General features: G+C 37.4%; 2 protein-coding genes across 3 annotated transcripts in view; both read right to left on the minus strand.

Annotated features, from left to right (window-relative positions):
* Positions 1-3,920, minus strand: part of LOC133524797 (uncharacterized) — a 52,324-nt gene extending 48,404 nt beyond the window's left edge. Inside the window, exons 1-5 of the mRNA XM_061860941.1 lie at positions 3,809-3,920; positions 3,247-3,374; positions 2,455-2,634; positions 1,079-1,239; positions 10-294 (exon numbers count right to left, since the gene is read on the minus strand). Coding sequence (XP_061716925.1) covers positions 10-294; positions 1,079-1,239; positions 2,455-2,634; positions 3,247-3,273 — 653 coding nt within the window. The 5' untranslated portion in view covers positions 3,274-3,374; positions 3,809-3,920. The remainder of the gene's footprint in view (positions 1-9; positions 295-1,078; positions 1,240-2,454; positions 2,635-3,246; positions 3,375-3,808) is intronic.
* A 62-nt stretch (positions 3,921-3,982) lies between these two features.
* The window catches only part of LOC133524800 (phospholipid-transporting ATPase ABCA7-like), a 66,774-nt gene continuing 52,636 nt past the window's right edge, over positions 3,983-18,120 (minus strand). For both annotated transcript variants that reach the window (XM_061860945.1, XM_061860946.1), the window contains exons 2-5: positions 12,038-12,122; positions 7,460-7,550; positions 5,678-5,807; positions 3,983-4,245 (exon numbers count right to left, since the gene is read on the minus strand). In XM_061860945.1, coding sequence (XP_061716929.1) covers positions 4,077-4,245; positions 5,678-5,807; positions 7,460-7,550; positions 12,038-12,100 — 453 coding nt within the window. In that variant the 5' untranslated portion in view covers positions 12,101-12,122 and the 3' untranslated portion in view covers positions 3,983-4,076. The remainder of the gene's footprint in view (positions 4,246-5,677; positions 5,808-7,459; positions 7,551-12,037; positions 12,123-18,120) is intronic.

Consider the following 18,120-nt stretch of genomic DNA (forward strand, 5'->3'; position numbering starts at 1 on the left):
GTCACTTACACATCAAAAACATCATGACCCGATTCATTTCCAACGAAATCCTGCACAGCATCATTAACGTCGTTAGAAACTGCTTTAAAATCATTATTGCCGCCGAGTTTGTTGCCAACGTGCGTCAATAATAAACTTGAAATGTCTTCTACAGTTCTATTGGAATCCTTATTGACTATGAATTTGTTTAAATACTGGATCCCAGCTATAGCGGCATCGACGAGTTCCCTTATCGACCTATATGCTTGTGTATCAGCAAATGTTGGTTTAAATTGGTCCATGAACTTAGAAATTCTGAAATCATTATAATGCTGTTAAAAATATCTTCAGTTTTTTTACAAGTATTTGATTTTCTACTTTTAAGCAGGTACATAATCGATTACGAGGTTTTATCTCCAAACTAAAATTTGTCCTAATATAGAAAAACAATTTTTGATTGAAAACCATTTATCAAAGTTTGTACTTTAAAATACCAATAAATAAGACTGATGATAAAATTGTGAGAACAATGGCTACTTGGAATCTAAAAACAGCCATTTACGTCCTCATTGATTGCTATGCTATAATTACCTTACAGCTAAGAAACTATTATTTTGACTGATTTTGTAATTCAGAAATTATTAATAACGGTGGCTTTGAATTAATTAAGTATTATTCATTGTTTACTTTATTATACTTCTGCATTGTCCCACGGCAGAATATTGTCTATTGTATTATTATGAAGAACCAATTAAATCATCAATATCGGAAAGAAAACCCGTTTCCACTGAATAAAGGAATCTAGAATATAATTTAATTAAAAGCAGCTTTTAATGATATAGGAAGAAAATCAATAGACAAATCACCCAATGTTAAGCAATTACCGTTGCCCATGGACCGCTGCAGCACTAGAGGGTTTGCAAGTAAGTTGCCGACCTTTAAGATGGTAAAAACATATTTCTTAAAATATGTATTTTTAAATAAAGCCCAACCAAAAGACGATTGAAGGAACTGTCATGGGGACCATCATTCGACGCGGGAGATACAAGCTGTTTTATGCCCCAGATACTAAAATGCAGTCCCTTTCAGAATTACTTACAATGTCAAGTTGAAGTAGCTGAATTCCTCATTCCCGAAGAAGACTGTCAGCTCTGATGGCAGGAAGCTGTTGATATTTGTCATCCGTAATACTGCAGTTAACATGTAACCCAGTTGCTTTAGCCGGTCGTCTCCGCTTAGCTTCTTATACATGTCACCTATCTGTTGAATAACCATTTAAATTATCTAGTGAAACGAAAATCTTCGTTTCATCTTGGGCAAAAATGCTTTTGTATGTTCTCTCCTACAGGTCGCATTTCTCAAGCGAATTTCGTGAAATTTTGTGAGCAGGGTCGGTAAGTGAATAGATGTTTTTATCAATTTTGTATATGGATTTTTTTAATGGAGGAGCTATGGGGGTTCGTTAGGTCTAAAGCTTACTGATCCACTGGTTTAGAAGGTACTTACCAGAGGCTAGTAATTATAAATAAATAAATTATCATTTATTTCGGCTAATTCATTTATTTCAACATAATTCATTACAACAAAGTAAGTAAATTAGTTAATTAATAACATTACGATATATTAATAGATTAAATTAAAATTAGATATAACAAATTGCCAAAATTACGAGTCATTGTTAGTACCTACACACATCGTTTGACATTAGGTGACTGCTATCTCCATTATACCAACGCATGCCCCGTATGCCTCATCATTGTTGTGGTGGAGCTATTTACTTTGCTTTGTACGAATGGAAATTGTCACCTTAATGCTATCTATAACACTAAAACGTAAAATTATACGTGCCTGTTCGGTGTCATAAGTACAATAACACAAATATAACCCTTTACAATAAGATATTATAACGCCATGCTTTAACGCCATATTTTTGTATTTTTTCCTTAAGCAGAATTTTGACTATATGGTGACAATTGAGGCTTGAATTTAGTATTTCTTATAATCTGGTTCGTTAAAGGGTAAAGACATATCTTTATTTAATAAAATAAAAAATAGCGCCGCGCTGCCTACGACTATTACGAGGCACGCCCGTCATGAACCCAAGATTAAAAATGTAGGCACTAGACGTTACCTCAGGTTGGTAAACTTTATAGCATGGACATAAGGGCTACAATTTTTAATGAATCTTGAACAGAGGTAGCGATCAGAGGTTGAGGATTTTGAAAATAGACCAAGAACCTTCAAACGCATTGTGTTGACAGCAAATATACTTGAATAATATTTAAAAAAAACACATATATGACGTTATCTATGAAAAGGGATCTTATTGTCGATGGCGCTTCCGACGTCATAAACGATGCTCCGATACAAATACGATGCAGTGCGGCGTAAGCGTCATCGACAATAAGGTCCCTTTTCATAGATAATGCCACATATCGAAGCTTTGTAGAAAAGGCACACGATAACAGTACTCACCATATTTATATATTTACCAAAATTTACTTCTACTATTAGATCTATAAGTATTTTCCTTATATCCCTATTTGTGAGCGAGCATAGTTTCTCCACCATTAAGCTCAAATGTTCTGCATTTTCCATCTTCAGCGTCTGTGCTAGTGAATTTGCACTACATCTGTCTATATTACCTTTCATTATCTGAAACAGACAAATAATTATTATAATTGCATTCTAAATATTTGAAACGCATCAAATACAATCCATGGGATATTGCAAATTATTGCTATTGATAACTGAATAAAAACGATCAGGAAAAAACATTCAAATCGGTTTAAAAACGCGCTTACCCGAATCTAGAACCTCTTCCTAATCCTAACTAAAGTGGGCTTAATAAAAACGTACAACCGCATTGTGAACCAATTTTTGTTACAAAGTTGTCTAAAATGGATGAAATAGTCCTATGTTGTCCCATACAAACGCGAATTTTCTGAAAATTTGCAGCTAAGTATAGGATTTCGTTTGCTTAGTAAAATAATCAACGACTTGAAACGTTGAAAAAATGTACAATCGCCGTCAGATATATCGGAGCGGCCAAGGCGCTCACAAATATCTGAATACGCCCTTATTGTCAAGGCGTGATAGGATGCGTGTTCAGATATTTTTTAGCATCTCGGCTGCTCCGATATCTGATGGCGAGTGTACCGAATGCAATATGTTTTTAAATAAATTACCTTACATTTATGTTTAGCTAATGTACGAAATAAAACGCGTTTGCACGGGACAGCTCATGGAAAGCCCTAAATAACTTACACCTTGGAAACTTAGCTCCGATCCCATAACACTTTCCGCGACGTCCTGAGTCACGTTGAATGTTGATGCTAAATATCGCTTTACTCTAGCGGGGCTGTTGAATAAATCCCGGACTTTGAGACCATGTTCTGAAAACAAAAAAACTCACATATATTCCAGCGGTAAGGCTGCCATTCCACTGAGGAAGAAACGAGTGGAGATACGATGAATACAGGTTGGTCGTAATCCAGCGAAGCGAAGAAGAGATGTGGATTACAATACAACCAATGCTATTGATTTGATTCCCTTCATTTCCGCTCCCCCCCCGGCTCAGTGGAAAGGCAGCCTTTTGTGTTTGCAATAAAGTTTAGATATTGTCAGTCAACTTAAACCCTGTATAAACCATGAGGATTTGCTTTTTCACAATGTAACATGCTGTCACGTGAGAGCACATAGCGGAATTTACAACACCATAAACGACTGATATGATTTTCCAACGCGTCTGGGACAGTGGTAGCCATATTTAACACAAAACGGTCTACAGTCGGTTGAAGGTTCTAAAGGAAAATGACCCTAAACGTACTAGTAATAGAGACGAAGGTGGGTTCATCAACGATGTCCGCTAGGGTGGCCAGCAATTTCAACGCGTCTGGGACAGTGGCAGCCACATTTAACACAAATCGTTCTACAGTCGGTTGAAGGTTCTAAAGGAAAGTGACCCTAAACGTACTAGTAATAGAGACGAAGGTGGGTTCATCAACGATGTCCGCTAGGGTGGTCAACAATTTCAACGCGTCTGGGACAGTGGCAGCCACATTTAACACAAATCGTTCTACAGTCGGTTGAAGGTTCTAAAGGAAAGTGACCCTAAACGTACTAGTAATAGAGACGAAGGTGGGTTCATCAACGATGTCCGCTAGGGTGGCCAGCAATTTCAACGCGTCTGGGACAGTGGCAGCCACATTAAGCACCGAATCATTGTATAGGAGCGGAGTGAACTGACGTTGGAGCTTGGTAAGTCTGTAACAAAGTGTTTAATATTAGACATTTTTTGACGTGCGTTACGTTTTTAACACGAAAAATCGCTCACGGAAACTGAATCGCGGCATGTAGCCCCTTGTAGCGATTGCAACGCGCGACATTTTTTATCATTAGTAGATCTTAAATCGCCGCAATAAAGCTTATGAAAGATCAAATTAAGTGTCGATGAGAGTTCATCAAATATGATCGTCATACGCTTGCTCAGGTCATGAACAAATATAAGAACAAATATTCGTTTACTCAAGTTCTATATGCTTAAGAAAACACTGAAATATGACATCGTGATTTGCATAGACAATATTTGGCGACTCGTGTTGAAACACATATTTTTGCAAACTAAGTGGATACTTGGCTATGGCAACAAATATCTTGACTACAGAGGGCCTTACCGCGAACCACGTTCGACGTGGTGCCTCTCTGTCCCACTCGTAAATTCGTACGTAAGTGTGACAGGGAGGCAACACGTCGAACGTGGTTCGCGGTAGCCCCTCAGATCTACCTTATATATGTTGACGTACATTCTAGACCTGTGGCCTTGACTACATAAATTACTAGCCTCACTAATCTGTGCTTTTCTATGAATTCAATTTTAAATTATCGTATCTAGATTATGGGTAGCGAATGAAATCTCGAATCAAATAAGCGATCTCGAAACTTCTAGATCTCAACCGTCAGAGATCGAGATTAATCTCAACAAGATCGAGATTTGCCAAAATAATTAAAATTTGTTATTTTGATCAATAATCCCTTAGAATTCAGTGTACCTATAGTCATACTATACCTATTTAGGGTAGGTACTTCAAATGAAAATTTAACAAAAAATACAGTAGAACTGCCTGAATAACATGAATCTAAGCTCAAAAATATGAATCAAAATAAAATAATTCACACGCGTCATTCTTACAATCTCGTTCGAGATCTCGAATATATTAATTGAGAACTCAACCGAGATAGCAATAATCAAAATTTTCCTTTTTTTTGTCGATCCACTTTGGAAATTTTTCGAAATGCAAAAATTGGAATAAAGGACTAAAGGAAGACTCACGCTAGACCGGGCCGTGCCCGGGCCGAGGCGTCCGACACGTCATTTTCTATGACGGCTGATCGGTGATCACCTATGGTGCTTTCCATAGAAAACGAAGCGCCGGAAGCTCCGGCCCGGCCCCGGCCCGGGTTAGCGTGAGTCATCCATTAACTATAAGCGCCAATAGTGTCTATGGCGTTTAAAACCATTGTGAGTTCACTGGTGAACTAAGTATTTTTCACTTACATTTTCTAAGCTTAACACGAGGTCTACAGCTCACAGAACCACTTAACATACTTAACATAGTTAAGGGAATCCCGTAGAATTTTGACAGTGTATTCCCAATTCTATCAGAAACTAGAGTTGTTAAGTTTAGTCTATACTCACGTGGAGTTTTCATATGTGGGTATTTGATCATACTCCTCCATGGGCAGACACTCGTTGTTCACGCTGCAGATGAATGACTGCAGGAAGGTCAGCACCCCAGCGCTGGGCAGCGCGCGCGCCGCGTACTGACCTGCCACGACATCACATATAACATTGTCTCATTTTTTTTAACAATTAATACTTGCTTAAGACCATATCTTAAATGACAAAAGGTTCATTTAACGCTAGAACTTCCACAAAGGACGAGGATAGGTTTTGCATAGATTCGGAATACGCTAAGTTTTGATGCCAATTACTATGTCTTGTATTTAAATAAAAATTAATATTTTATTAAACTTGGTGAAAATGTGTACAAATAAAAATCGCCAAGGGAATGATATGAATAATCTGATTTTGAAGAATGACCCCCAATCAATTTCTAAAGTCAACCAAAAGTTTTAAAAACAATAAGATAGAGTTGGCGTAATGTAACTCTGCAAATACCATGTTGCAATGATAAAGTGTGGTAATATCATCATTGATGTAAATTTTATATGAAACTATGACGTTTATCGTGACAGTCCATCATTAGGTTCTATTCAAGTCGGTGCAAAATCAGCTTAGACCATTGACTTATATATTACTTCGTAAAGACGGGCCTTACAGGCATCAAGAATGGTGCCAGCACAGCGGTGTCTGTAGAGCTCTGGTTTCCTAGGGTAGCGGTGCCGTCATAGTACGGACGCAAAAAATACGTTCCTTCAATCACCGCCTCTAGAAAACTGTGCCATTTCGTTTATATAGACAACGTGACCTCATTTCACCGCTACAGAGCTTTACACCGCTGTGCACGAATGCGAGCCAAGCGTGCAGTTCATCGCAACTAACGCACGCATATGATCGGGGGCCTATCTGTACCTTTGAATTCTTTGGCTTAGACGGACTCTGTTCATGATTTTTTTGCTCAAAGAAACTAACAACTCCCGGCAGTATCTTGAAGTAAAACCGGTCAGACATAAACAATGCTTAAATGAAGTATGACAAATGTGTCATTTTTAACCAAAAGGTACTTATTGCCGGTTATCAATAAGGCGCTATTTCCATATAGCTTCAATTTCAAATCAACCTTATCGACAACCGACAATGGCCTACCTTTTGGTTGAAAATTAGAGGTCAAGGTCTCTTGGTGGACATCACTTGTGGAATATTTCGATTCAGAAGACGTTAATGTGTTACTAATTTTCTCTAGGAGACATTGTTTGGTATTGTTTAATTCATTATTATTTAATGTTATGGTGATGTAGATGTGCCTAAACGGGGTGTGTGTATTTTGTACCTAAACGGCTATTGATCGTATTTTGTAGGAGATACGGCTCGGAAAGCCTCTTTGCATTCTTTAAAATCAGTGAACAGAGTTGCATTTTATCCTCTAGATTGTAAACCTATATGCTTCCTTCGGAACCACGTTAGCTGGTTAGGATGGACTTTTAAAAGTTGAGTCGCTCGCGCCATAATACACATGGGCTCAATTTTAAGCTCCAGTCAGACTGTTATCCTAGTACGTTGAGGGAACGTGCGCGTTGGAGGGTCTGCCATCTTGTGGCCTGAATCGGAACCATATACATGTACATTTACACGTCACGTGTTTTCTTGTGCATAGTAGGTTCTGCCATCTTGTGGGCTACATCGGAACAATAAAAATCAGATTTTACGCCTCGCGCCAATAATCTGACGGCTCCTGTGCTGCCTCCTACAGTTCATGCACGCTCCCTATCGTTATTCCAGTTTTTTATAAATACTTACATGTTTTGTAATCGACGTTGTCCACGTTGGTTCGGACTATGTAGAGGCTGAATACTACTGTAGTCGCCCATATCACTCCGCCAAGCGTAATCTGAAAAAAAAAAATTCTTAATATTTCATGTCTTTTTTTTATTTCACGGGCCTATAAATTCCGGTCCTAAGTTTGCGTGGGGATATAGATCCAACACGTAGAGCCCTTTGGAGAGCTTTGATGTTATGTAGAACGCCTGCTGGAACCCGTTCACAGGTACAACAATAGTGAACTCATGAACCGGTCTCAGCCATTGGAAGAAAAAGTGAAGAGTATACCGGTCTATGAAGTTTGGACGTCCGGGCACCTGCCATAACAATGTTTTCACTAGTTATCGAAGCAGGCAGTGACTTGGCGCTCCAGATGAACCCCTGAAACTTCCGTCGTGATGATGACCAGCAGCAATACCGGTGTGAGCGACTCCGCTTTCTACCCAGTGGCTGATAACAGCCACTGTGCCAACTGGATCATTTAGCTCTAACGCCTTCTCTTTGGACGGCCAATAAAAGCAAGTATTATTATAATTATTATTTATTTTCTAAAAAAGTGGCACAGTTTAAAATTCGGCAAAATCTGGCACTCATTTTCAACTTTAATATAATAACCTAACTTATATTAGGTTTAATTACATAATTATAGTAACTCACTACTTACATGTTGTTAATCAAGTAGCACATACAACTCGACTACGATATTTCCTACATATTTACATTCATACTAGATGCCAATCGACCCAAGTTAACGACAGTTGACCTCGCTTAAAAGGCTGTTAACATCCAGTTTTCGTCCAGTTCAGCAGTTTTTTTAAAGAGACAGTATTTTTTAGACAGTTTCCTGTAACACGAGCAAATAATTAAACCATATATTGTACTCCTTAAACAATATAGCTTTTGATTAACAACTTTTAAAAATAATAAAATCTTTAGATTTTATCTTTTACAGACAAATTTAATATTGTTTTCAATGAACGCTGACATCAGTGTGTTTGACGTTGCTTGTCACGCTTTAAACGTAACAAAATTCGCAATACATTGCGTCTTAGAATTAACTTCAATGTGTAATAAAAACTAAAACATAAGTTATTTTTAAAAGTTGCTGAACAAATGTTGGTCAGTTTGAGTACAGCCTACAGTTTAATTTATTGCTCCTGTTACAGGAAACACCCGGTATATGTTAATATTCATCATATTTCATGGATCGTGGCCGTACTCGATACACGATTAGGTGCAATCGGCTCGATAGAAAATAATTGCAAAGATTGTTCTTAAAGTGACCCTTAAACGGTTCTGTCTTTATCTTTTTGACTTATGGGTCTGCAATTAAAATCACAATTTCATAATATTTCTACCTAAACCGCTAACAAGGAATATTACACAAATAAAACACATTTTTTATTCCAATAGTTTTCTTAGTATTCCAGACGCAGACCCAAGTAACAGTGCCATTTTATTTTATTTATTTATTTAATTCAATGAGATACAGTGATATTCTAGCCCCACAAAACTCAACAATGAGTTTGACTGTGGGTTCGTCAGTCTCCAGTTATAGTAGTTATGCAACTATAATAACTTATTAACTTAACTATGCAACGAAATAGCAGGCATCTCATTTACTTCGATACAAATAGACAGTGTGCGCAGATGCGGCATTAACAGCGTTTTAATACGATTTCCCGCGTAAAACGCCATTTTACACTGGTTGTTACACAACTTCTTTTCAATTTTTTTTTTACAGTTGATGCATTTTTGGCGTGAAAAAAAAGACTTAAAAAAAAAACAACTACACAATAAAAAAGTAGCTCAAGACATCAAGGTTCTTTTCAAACGGAATCACTGTATAAAAGTCATAAAACATCGCGCATGTGAGCAAACGTTTACTCAAATTTTTGTTTTAGGTACTTGAAATTTCCAGTTTATTTATAAACTTCTTGACTGTAGGTAATTATTTTTATCGAATACCGTCATCATCTTCTGAGACATTACAGCCGCGGGTGGGCCTAAGTCTGGTCAAGCAAATCTCTCCAGTCCGATCTATTCGATATATAGAAAACCGAAGTGACAGCAAAATTTGTATGGCAACTTACAAAATCGTTCACATTTTTCCATTATAGGGAACAACAGTGGTCATTTATCTGTACGTTTTGCTTTTTTTTATATTTGGGGTTCTAAAAGAACTAGGTTAAAACGGTAAAAAAAGGCGCCGTAAACAGACACCTAATAGGATACAAAACTGCAACAGAAACCGCAACAATAAAAAACGGTCAGACACAGATAATTTCTTTCTTTGCATTAATGGCTACCCCGCCCATCTCTTTTGAGCGTCGGCGTCCAGTCAGCGTTATGGAAAATGCTGTCGCTGCGCAGGCGCAGTTGCGCTAACTTTGCGTCGAGCAGCAGCCATACTCGTAGAATTGGCAAGACGTCGATGCTCGGTAGACGTTATTGTGACCCTATGTTCGCATTTTAGTTTTTTTTGGGCATCTAAATATGGCTATAGGTTGAAAAGCAGTCTGTATCTACGGAACCATAATAAAAAACTGCTAGCAAAACTTTCCTACCGCAATTTACGTCATAGATTAATCATTATCGATAAGTCTCACTGCATGAGAATGAAATGATTAAATTCTGTGAATACGAGATGCATTATCCTTATATGGCCGTTTAGACCTTCACGACTGAGGTTATAAATAATCGCTACAAAAAATAAATGACTGACAGCAATTATATTCTATTTTTGAAATTTATCTGAACCTAAAAAAAGTCGCCATTGCAGCCGATGAAATATGACGTTTCTTAAAGATTTCTTAGATTTCCTTTGGTAGGATTGGTCCTTAGGATAAGGGTGGATTTAAGAAGTGGAGCCCCCAAGATTTTTTTATGTTAAATTGATATTGGGGCTCTCAACTTTATCTTGTTATCATCATTTAAGCTACTAGGCCAAGTTTGATACTTAATTTCATACCAATCGGCGATGCCGAATTCATTTATGGTATCATATTGACACCATTCCAAAGTAAAAAAAAATATAAAAAAACTTTAACTTAAACTAACGCCAAATTAAACGCCAGCTATCCCTAATTTCATGTACACACTCAGTTACACTCAACACACATCAAATAAAATTATTGCGCACCCTACACGAAGTTGGGGAGTTTTTAGTTCGTAGGCGGCTGGACACCATTCTCAGCTGAATCGGAGATAGCCGTCCGGTACGGGTCGGCGATATGCATAAGCATTCTCTCCCTCACCGCAAAAAAATGAAATCATCTAAGTAGGTCCAACGGTTTCAACGTGAAGAGGTAACAAACAGACAGACAGATATATAAATAGTAGGGATAGCTGGTTGGAACAAGGTAAAGGCTACTTGCGCCATTCAGGGTTAGCCCAAAGTTACCTACCAGTACAATTTAATCCTGTTTAAACCGTTAACTTCGAGATAGTGCCTAACTCTGGATGGTTCAATGAAATAAAAGTCCGAGCAGATATCAATCTCACAATGAATTTTAATTATTTTTAACTATATTGTCGATTATTAACGTTAAAAAAATACGATCGTATATATACGATATTCATGCACACTGATTTAGTCACAGTGACCTGTCACGTTAAGCGAGAGACTTAAAACTTAGTCATGCTATTATACAACTGTAACACGACTATTTTTAAAAAATAGACAAAGCAATTGTTTGTCTGTGAGCATGACAGTCAACTGTCAAGTCCCCGGCCCTGAGTTTATTAGGCGAGGTATTCACTTATAAATAAAATAACAAAGAATGTTATATTTTTACTGTTAAGTAGTATTTTTGTTGACTCGTAGAAAAAGTCAAAAAAGTCAAAAGTCAAAATATTCTTTATTCAAATAGGCCTAGCAACAAGCACTTTTAAATCGTCAAATTTTACAAATATCATCTTAATCTAAATATCAGAGCAATTTATTGATGCAGTTATTATTGTTCTAAAAAAAAGTATTGTTTGCAACGTTGTATAAGTAATAAGTAATTAAAAAAAATCTCGTCGCGTATTCCTTCGCCCACGCCTGCGCTCCGCCTCACATTCTAACTCACACCACTCGCCTTTTTAGACTTCTTGTTATACAACGGTTGCATAAAATACGATTATGGTTCTCGTCCTACATTACGTGTGGCCATAATTTCAATATTTTTATATGTATGTTCATATTAAGTTGTCTTTCACCTTTTAGTTTTAAATGGATTTGTCAAAAGTATAGATGGTAGGGTAGGATCCAATCCAATAGATGTGCCATACGCGTGCACCCGTGAGCGCAATGCGACAAAATTAAAAACACGTTTTAACGTTTCTGACAAAATACCAAAAACAACCTACGTAATCTGTCGGGTTATTTGTTGCCCATCATAAACCATACAAAAATTTACGGCGGGGAATAAAAATAAATTAGAATGCGGCAAGGATAAACAATAGCGCTTTCTCTGCTACTCCTACTGAAAGTTCCATAAGAGCATCTCGTTCGATCATCTGCCATTTCTTCTTTATATTTATTGTACCTCTATGGTCAAAAGTAGAACTTACCAATTTGCGCTTGCGCACGAGGTAGTCCTTCCACAGCAGCAGGCGCAGCTGCGGGGCCGCCATGTTGTGTCGGCGACCGACATCACTGCAACAACAGAATAATCCTTATACTAGAGTCAGACCAAGCTAAGTTAGCAGCAATTTTGATAGCCCAGATAGTGCAAGTGTTATTTTAAACGTCAATCTTCTATGAATTTATGATGTTTACTTAACACTTGCCCAGTCTGTGGTATCAAAATCGCTGCCGACTTAGCTTGGACTGAGTCTAATGCATTGTGGGTTCAGGTTTTTCTCTCACTCTCACTGAGCGCAAGCGTGAGCGAGACGGCTGTGCGTGCCTGGGATCGCGTAAATCATTTTTTCAATTGTTATTTAGTCCGTTTTAGGGTTCCGTACCCAAAAGGTAAAACGGGACCCTATTACTAAGACTCCGCTGTCCGTCCGTCCGTCCATCTGTCACCAGGCTGTATATCATGAACCGTGATAGCTAAACAGTTGAAATTTACACAGATGATGTATTTCTGTTGCCGCTATAACAATAAATACTAAAAAGTACGGAACCCTCGGTGGGCGAGTCCGACTCGCACTTGTCCGGTCTTTTTTAAGTAGTTGATGAGTTCGTTCAAAAATAGAATTCCCTATTTTTAGAAACAATTTTCATTTAAAATTGTTACAAATTATAGAAATACGTTTTACAAGGTAGTCTTGTGTGTAAATGAATCCTACTATTTTACGTAGTTGGTGTATAGAGGTTTTCAGTAGTAGGTATTTATAAGATCGTACCTTTATGTCTAACTAAATAAATTCTATAAAAAATATTTGACTAGATTATGCCTACCAACTAACGAATTAGACTACCAAATTAGAAATTTGAATTCAAAGAAATTTTTGTGCAATTACCGTTAAAAATGTTTTAATTTATTTACGACATTTATGGTCACCCTCTCTGCTTTATCCTAACAAGTAACAAATTGAATGTCATCGGAGGGTTACTTTTGAAAAAATGTATCTCGCTCAAGTGAGACATTTTTTTATATAATCAAAGTGCTGTTATAACGGTTAAAGAGGTGTCCATGATAATTAAATTTGTCCTTACCAAAATTCAAATAACATAAAAAAAGTGTTTTTCTTTTTAAATACAGCCTACACAATCAGTAAGTTACGGAGTGAATATATAGGTCATACTGAGAAACTTTTACTATGGAACCAACACTGAAATCTCGAAAAAAAATTGGACGTTTCATACATTTTGGCTGTCTGACCGTGACATTTTCTATGGGAGAATAAATTTATTTTCGCGTTTTCGGGATTGGTCCAATAGTAAAAGTTTCTCAATATGACCTATATATTTAGCGCGTAAATTATTGCAGAACTCCCAAGACTCTCCCATAGAAAATGTCAAGGTCAGACAGCCAAAATGTATGAATCAGCCAATTTTTTTTTTCGCGATTTCGGAGTTGGTTTCATAGTAAAAGTTTCTCAGTATGACCTATATATTTACTCCGTAACTTACCGATTGTGTAGGCTGTATTTAAGAAAAAAACACGTTTTTTTATGTTAAGTAGGTACTTGACTTTTGATATATACTGTATGATGGTGAACGGTTCATTGACATTTACTGATTGTGTAGGTTTAGTGCTGCTTCTAATAATCCGTACGAACACAATCTAAAGTTCCATTGAACTTCGGATAATAGACTGATGCGTTCATTGCACATGAGACGCAACAAACCACGTTATCATTGCAGTTTAAAAAAACATGGAACCTCCTATATCCTCATACAAAGTTGATACCATCAACGGAACCAGTAAGTTATTTGTAATCATAATGGATACGCGTCAATGAAATTTGACGCGTTCGCCTGTTGTGGGAAAACAATACATTAGGTACTTATTGATCAATCTTACTCACAATGATCAATCAGCCTTTACACGGCCCACTGTTGGGCACTGGAGGCTAATTTAGGCTGCGTTTCCACCACAGATGAGCGAGGATGCGTACTGCGTAGCGAGGGATGTTTTTGTTAAGATAGAATCACTTGTACAGGTTTTTATAGGGTCGGCAACGCACATGTAACACATCTGGAGTTGCAGGCGTCCATAGGCTGCGGTGACTGCTTACCATCAGGCGGGCCACCGTCGTGGTATAAAAAAAAGGATCACTACTAAGTGATTCTATTGGTTTTTAAAAAACACGTGCATCGCTAAACGCAGCTTAAGACTTAAATTTTGACATATAAATGGTATCTCACTGAATGTAGTTTTGTCCTCATTCGTCCGTGGGTCTCGCTTGCGACAATTTGTGTAAAGACATGTACTGTCACGTCGAAAATATTGATACGGACAAAGTGCCAAAAATATGTATACACTACTTTAATATATGGGCTATAAGCTCGTGTATACATATTTTTGGCACTGTTTTCGTACCGATATTTTCAGACGTGACTGTACATGCGAAATGCACGCGCTAGTGATAACTAAATAAATGACATCATTTCGATATCATTGTGATGTCAAAGTATACATTCGAATTAGCCTCCTATATCTCTACGTCCTTCACGCCTATAATTTTCTAAGCTATTATGAAAAACGCTATATAAAAAAAAATTAAATATGTATAGAAAAGGCAGATGCAACGAAAAGTGAATAATTTTAAGAGTCCATTTCAGGTCTCCAATATCGAGTAGGTACCTGTCTACAATACTACTGAATCACTTTAATACAGTAAACAGCCGTATAATCGACGTGGCACCAATAATCAGATGATAACCACAAATCCTGTAACATAAGTATTCACTTAACATCAGTAAACACTAGCAATTTTTTTTCGTTTAAGTATGACGTCTTTTCTTCATTTCTGTCTGTTTTACAAGAAATGGCGACATATTGTCCAATCTTTTTTCATCTAATGGGACTAAAAAAAAACATACTTTTCATTTTATTCTTTACTAAAACGGGAGCTAATCTAGCAAGTATAAATCATAAATAAATAATATAGGACATTATTACACAAATATCCGTGCTCATCACACAAATAAAAGCCCGTACCAGGATTTGAAACTGGGACCATCGGCTTCATAGGCAGGGTCACTACCCATTAAGCCAGAGAAGTCGTCAAAGTTTTAATTTGTTGATTATGTTGAAGCCAATTGCAGTATCTTTCATTAAACACGTCGCAAATGTAATAAAAACCGGCCAAGAGCATGTCGGGCCATGCTCAGAGTAGGGTTCCGTAGTTACTCTTCCTTCACAATAAGCTAAACTGGAGCTTAAAGTATGGTAGATTGTTAACCAACGGATGAACTGTGGGTGTACGTCTTTTTACTATGAAGGGGAAACTTTTTGCGATAACTCAAAAACAGCTAAACTGATCATATCCGCTATAGTTTTCATTTAATGTCTTTCTTAAGCTCTACTTCCAAGATTTTTTTTATATTTTTATTAAAGTTAGAGGGGGGGACACATTTTTTTTTCTTTCGGAGCAATTATCTCCGAATATATTCACTTTATCAAGAAATGTTTGTTGAAGACCCCTATTAGTTTTGAAAGACCTTTCCAACGATATCCCATACTGTAGTGTTGAAGCAAAAAAAAAATGTTCACCCCACTTTACGTGTAGGGGAGGTACCCTAAAAAAAATTTTTTTTTAGTTTTTATTGTACGACTTTGTCGGCTTTATTGATTTATATATCCATGCCAAATTTCAGCTTTCTAGCACTAACGACCACGGAGCAAAGCCTCGGACAGACAAACAGACAGACAGACAAACGGACATGGCGAAAAGAAGGGTTCCTAGTTGACTACGGAACCCTAAAAAACTAATAGGAAATTCGAGTTTTAAAGCAGTAGAAATTTTACAGGTATCAGTGAAATATCAAAAATAGTCCAAATTTTCTCTTATGTCTCATGATTGGTGCCGTTACCATACACAGTTTAATTTGAACACGAATGTGTTGCGATTTGTTACAATTCTGTTTCAAATTTCGTGATTCACATCCGCTTCCGAATTTGATAAGCATTGTTTGGAAACAGCCGATTATGTTTCACCTTGATGCCGATGGGGGTTCCTACAATGGCAAACATGACATGAGGGACATGAGAAACATAGGAAGCTGACAGATTAGGTAAATATACCTCTGGCATCGAATGATTCAATTGAACCAGTTTCAGCTTGGGCAAATATGCTTTCGTATGTCCGGACATTCCGAGATCGCCAATAGTCCGAGACTGAAATGGTGCCTTTTCTTTACAGTTGCAGAGAAAAGGAACCCCCCTTCCTAAATTTAATTTTGTGTGCAAACGTGCTATGCGAATAGTATTCTTGACTGTACGTAGAACGTAGAGTGCTCTAGAACAGAAACGTATTATTTTCTGCACATATTTAGAACAACCACCAGCAGAGCATGAGAAATTGATAAATATTTGTTTTCCACTAGTCGAATAAAATCGCTACAAATTGGCAGCTTCCGCATCGCATCGTAGCTACGAAAGAGATTTTGGCTAAAAATCCCCACACGCGTCCAGCCCGCCGGTCTAATTAGCATTAGAGGGTTGACACACATCTTTGAATCTCAGCATGCTTATTCCAAGACCCCTTACTATGTTTTTACAAGCTTTTATTTAACTTACTATGTAACCATGTATTTTGTACGGGTCAAGTCTTGCACTATGGAAGGTGGAGGTAAGGGAGATTCCAATCTCCATGTACCAAAGTGTCATCAAAAAACCTTAAACAGGTGGCGCTACAATACCTAGAATACTTGAAAAAAATAATCAAATCACAGACAGCGCACTTTACTCCGTTAATAACGCCTAGGTTCTTAGCTTCTCTAGCGCTAGTCTGGAGAGAATTGGAACTATTATTTATAGCTGACAGCCGGACACTTGCAACAGTTCTACCTTAAGAGATTTAAATCCTTTTAATTCCACACTCCATATCTTGCACGTTAAATTTGACCCACTTTCCGGTTTCCGATGAACCTGAAAATTTGCATATACATGTAAGTCGGCTGACAATGCAATATTATGGTAACACCGAGCTGATCTGATGACGGAGATGGCCATAGAAACTCTGAGATAAAACAACGCAACCTAATTGTGTTTGGAGTTTTTAGAATTTTCTCGATGAGTATTCGTTGGAAAGAGAAGTACAGTCAGCGATAGAAGCATGTAGGTATCAAAAAGATTTTTTGCCAAAAACTTATTACTTATTCTTTGAGTTCTAAGAGATTTTCACGACATATAGATAACTGCGATTCAGCTAAGACCTCGTTGCAGTCGCACGGCTTACCGGTCAAAGGTACCAGTGTAACTGCTTCTTAAGAGGGAAGTATACGTGACCGTCGATACAAAAAGAGAAAACATTTTTCCACTTCTACATATGTTCTATTCTCCATGTTTTCTTTGTACATTATTGACACAATAAAAAACTAGGTTTATAGATTTTCCTTTTTTTTTTCAAAATTTGCAAAAAAAAAAGGAAAAAAGTCTTGAAAAAAATTTGACGACCGGTTTGGCCTAGTGGGTAGTGACCTATGAAGCCGATGGTCCCGGGTTCAAATCCTGGTAAGGGCATTTATTCGTGTGATGAGCATGGATATTTGTTCCTGAGACATGGCTGTTTTTTATGTGTTGAAAAAATACCGTTATTTCGTTAGATTTAAAAAGTTATTCTTCCCTTTTAAGATAAAGTACGCAGAGATTTGACTTAGGCCCGGTTTGCACGAGAGCTTAAAAATCGCCGTGTATAAACCAGACTATTAGACTATCAGGTCATTCTACGATAATCTCATTCCCTTGGCCATACCTATTTGGGAATTCTCAGGAAATTCCGCTTTATTAGCATCTCATTTTCGGTGACTGTGTAACTCGTGCCAAGTTCCATTTACAACCAAAACAGCTAAATGGAATCTCCTGGGAATTTGCGAATAGCCAGGGAAATGAGATTCCAGGGAAATGATAGTAGAAAGAAAGACCAATATTTGTGTTCATATGAATGCCTAAAAATGGCCGGCGCTGGTATTCCAGGGCTAACGATTACCAATATTTCACAAAATGTGCTTATCGGTTTTCGGAATTGATTAA

The sequence above is a fragment of the Cydia pomonella genome, chromosome 14 (genome assembly GCF_033807575.1).
Source record: "Cydia pomonella isolate Wapato2018A chromosome 14, ilCydPomo1, whole genome shotgun sequence".
Lineage (NCBI taxonomy): Eukaryota > Metazoa > Arthropoda > Insecta > Lepidoptera > Tortricidae > Cydia > Cydia pomonella.